Consider the following 3,972-nt stretch of genomic DNA (forward strand, 5'->3'; position numbering starts at 1 on the left):
TTCCTGTTCAACTGAAACGTCTTCCTGTTCAACCAAAACGCCTTCTTATTCAACTGAAATGCCTTCCTGTTCAACTGAAATGCCTTCCTCTTCAAACGCCTTCCATTTTCACTGAAATCCTCACACACCTGAGTGAAAAACTTTCTATTTTCTTTGCCACATTTATTATGAAATAATCTTAGACATTTCTTAATTGAAAAACACAATGAGGTGGCATTATTAGTCTGTCTATCATCATTTGCAAAAAGAATATTCACTTTTTATTATTCTTAACTCCACAGTAAATAGTGCTGTCCACTACTGGTAGGCTTAAAGGTATGGGGAGGTCAGGTAGACTAACCAATGGCATAGGGCCATACATTGACCTTCAATGAGACAATTAACAAAGATTGGTTGATTTTGAGCTTAGTTTATTAAACAACAACACCAAATAGATCTAGCGGCTGCTAGAATGAACATAGAATGACAGACTCTTCGTCGGGATTCCAATAACCGTACAGCTCCTGCAGAGCCCTAGCATTCTTAAATGCATTGTGGGCAATGTCGATTTTTCCCAGGAAGGGGTACGACAGATTATTTTGTTTATAGCTGCCTAACCCCGGAAAGAGCGCCTTACTGAGTAGACAGGTGTCCAAAAATCTGGGGCCCAGCTGCTTGAACTGATCAGTGAGGGCACACCTGTATAGCTCTTTTTCCAGTTTACGTCTGTGAATGTATTTGGCGTTGTGCGCAGCCAGCAGCACGGGCTGCTTTAAGGACCGCAGGAAGGCGATGAAGGAGGTCAGGGCCTGGTGCAAGGTGAAGGTCTTCTGAGATACTGACATATTGTCCTGGTAGAGTTTGCCATACATGACCTGGAAGCCTGTGACCGCCGTGGTCCGTTTGTCGATGGCGACCTCGGGCATCATGTACACGTTGAAGGTGTGATCTCCGCTGACGGCCGCCAGCTGGATGATATCACCCATGCTGGGTTCTGAGAGGGGAGGGGTGTGAGTTACCAAGCGAGCGTGCGTGTGTGTGTGCGTGCGTGAATGAGTGCTCAAGTCTGCGTTAAAGAGTAGAAAACATTTTTGAAACACATACAATAACTCTAAAATTAAACAGCAAGCGGTTTAGCATGTTATCACTGGGAGTTGGCTGTGAAATGTGGAGCTCTGGGAGACGTATTGAAGAGCATGCAGTGATGACCTCTAATGCATACAGAGGGACAGGACATGTAAAATCACAATACTGATGAAGTGATGAAAATGTGTCTGTGTAGGCCTACCCAATTCCATGGTCTCCAGGTCAAAGAAGACTAAAGTTCTACGAATAGACGTCTGGAAAGGGCGAGAAAGAGGCCATCGCAGGTCATTATGACATCCGGTTAGAGTGCGAACATAACCAATAGACGTTATTACATTGTACCTAATAACAATCCAAATGTGTAATCTAAATCATAGATGAAAATTATTCAGCAATGTCAGTTCAGCTTTAAAAAGTGGGTAAACAACTGAGATAAAATAACAATTAAAGTATTTTCCTGCTTAAAATATAGGTATATACATTACCATGGACTGCATATCCGAAATGGGCATGAATTCCCTGATGAGATAAGAAAAAACTGCCGTATATTGCTGGTTGGCCCAATTCTCAACAATGTCAGTGAGTCCTTGTGACAGCAAAAAGAAATTGCTTCAACAACCAACATGTAGTGAAAAGGTTCTACTAACTACACACCAGAGTAGTTAGACGGGGCGGGGAGAGAGAGAGAGAGAGAGAGAGAGAGAGAGAGAGAGAGAGAGAGAGAGAGAGAGAGAGAGAGAGAGAGAGACATATGAAACCATTCACATACTATACTGAAAACCTCACACATAAACAATTGAAAGCTTTTACACACACAACTGAAACAGCTTCCCTCAAACAACTGAAAAGCTCTTGTTACAACTAGTGGAAACTTTTACATCTGAAATGCTTTCACACATACTAGTAAAATGTGCTCATATACACAGCTGAAAAATTCTCTCTCACATACACATAGCATATGAAGCCATTCACACGCTATACTGAAAACCTCAGACATGTATGTGAATGTTTTCACTCATATGCGTGTGAGGATTTCAGTGAAAATGGAAGGCGTTTGAAGAGGAAGGCATTTCAGTTGAATAAGAAGGCATTTCAGTTGAACAGGAAGGTGGTTGATCTTCCTGTTCATCTCAAACGCCTTCTTGTTGGGAATTCCCTGATGAGATAAAAAAAAAACTGCCGTATAGTGCTGGATGGCCCAATTCTTAACAATGTCAGATGGCCAGATCACACTAGGCCATCTGGCCGTTTTCACACCTAACCGTGCTCAAATGGCCCCATTGTTCTCTGGCCTGCACTCATACTAGGCCATCTGGCCGTCGCAGCTGTGGCCTGGCCACGGAAGGCTCTTGTACATACGTCATCATGTCGTAACACGTCATCACCAAGCGTCCGCTGCATGGACCATAATAAAGTCTGCCGCCAGTCAGAGTTTTAACAACAATGGATAACAACACAGAGAACACACCAACAGTTGAACCGATTGACGCGATGTTTACTGTTTAATGGGAAAGAAGGCTCGTCGCCTTTATTATGTCCGTGGTCGTTGCATTGGCTATACGTCATCCAGCTCAGGTTGCGTAGCCGTGCGTGTGCGCGTGTCGGCTCATTAGCATCTGTACCGTAGCGGCCCGTGCCGTAGCAGCTCACCTCTCCCAAGTGGCCAAATTGGCCCTGCCTGGCCAGACTGGCCACACTCACACTGGCAGATTTGAGCACGGTTAGGTGCTAAAACGGCCACGGCCACGGCCAGATGGCCTAGTGTGAGTGCACCCAGTGCACCTTTGTCACAGCAAAAAAAAAAAAGCTTCAACAACCAACATGTATTGAAAAGGTTCTTCTAACTACACACCAGAGTAGTTAGACGGGGCGGGGTAGAGAGAGAGAGAGAGCGACAGCGAGAGAGGTATGAGGGGGAGGTAGATAGTGAGGTGTAAGGAGAGAGGCAGGATGAGGATAGAGACAGTGTTACACTAGTAATGTGACAATATGTGGCTGCCGTTGGCTTAAGAGTGACTAGAAGTATTGTGTGAAAACGAATAGATAAGCAGCGTGTGTATGTCAGTGAAAATAAAACAAAATTGAATGAGCCAGTGAACCAAAGGTTTTAAATGGAATTCAAACACTATGGGATTTAAAGAAATAGGTTTTGGACTGCAGTTTTGTTTGCACAAGTAAAGTAAGGAGCTTAAACGAATAGTTTTTAGACTGTACATTTTACCTGATTTATGTGATGCTCTCCGTATCAGTACAGAGCGGGAGCTACGCTGTTCTCACTCCTCCCTATTGTGGTTACCAAACTGTGGATAACAAATAATGAGTTACACAGTCCCATGCTCATTAATGTGTGTTCATATAGAATAAATGGTTAAACTAGTTTGACTGCATGGTTCTGGATTGTTTATGAAAATAAGGGCTATTTATCTCGCAATTCAAAGTTCATGGTTCCTGTATTAAAAAGATTTGTCATTTTTTCTCTTTTATTTTTTTTAATTCACCACTGCAGCCATGTAGTACACCCATTTAGAACCGGCGTTCTATCATTATAAAATCGCTATTGTAATATAAATAAATATATAAATAAATATCAGTCTAAACCAGTCTCCCCTTGGCCCATTTTTTCTCATCTAATTTTCTCCCGAAATGACGTCAAATGACGCGTTTGACGTCATTTCGGGAGAAACCTCTTGTCCCGCTAGAAGGGCCGAGGACTACAACACACTTTTGGTGGCAAATTTTTCCACCAATAAGGAATGAGAGGGGGCGGGAGCTCGCGTACTGAGGGGCAGTGGCGTAACAAGGCAACGACGGGCCCGTATGCAGGATGTTCAAGGCGGGCCTTGTTGACGGGGGGGGTACGGAAGAACTGCACACCAAAGGACCAAAGACACAATAAAAACTAAAAGG

The 3,972-nt window shown here is 43.5% G+C and overlaps 1 protein-coding gene across 1 annotated transcript; it reads right to left on the minus strand.

The window, feature by feature from the left end:
* Positions 1 to 393: 393 nt before the first annotated feature.
* Positions 394 to 1,739, minus strand: LOC132464249 (uncharacterized). Its single transcript, XM_060060538.1, has 3 exons — positions 1,551 to 1,739; positions 1,268 to 1,319; positions 394 to 973 (listed from the first exon to the last, which is right to left on the minus strand). Exons 1-3 carry the CDS (start codon positions 1,575 to 1,577, stop codon positions 447 to 449), a joined length of 606 nt encoding a protein of 201 aa, XP_059916521.1. The 5' UTR covers positions 1,578 to 1,739; the 3' UTR covers positions 394 to 446.
* Positions 1,740 to 3,972: the final 2,233 nt, after the last annotated feature.

Source organism: Gadus macrocephalus, chromosome 9 (assembly GCF_031168955.1).
Source record: "Gadus macrocephalus chromosome 9, ASM3116895v1".
Classification (NCBI taxonomy): Eukaryota; Metazoa; Chordata; class Actinopteri; order Gadiformes; family Gadidae; genus Gadus; species Gadus macrocephalus.

Excerpts from the sequence above, each read along its gene's own strand:
- LOC132464249 (XM_060060538.1), bottom strand. The coding sequence starts at position 1,577 with ATGCCCATTTCGGATATGCAGTCCATG. Across the intron at positions 1,320-1,550 it reads TTTCGGATATGCAGTCCATG|ACGTCTATTCGTAGAACTTT; the intron begins GTAATGTATATA and ends CGCCCTTTCCAG. Across the intron at positions 974-1,267 it reads CCTGGAGACCATGGAATTGG|AACCCAGCATGGGTGATATC; the intron begins GTAGGCCTACAC and ends CTCCCCTCTCAG.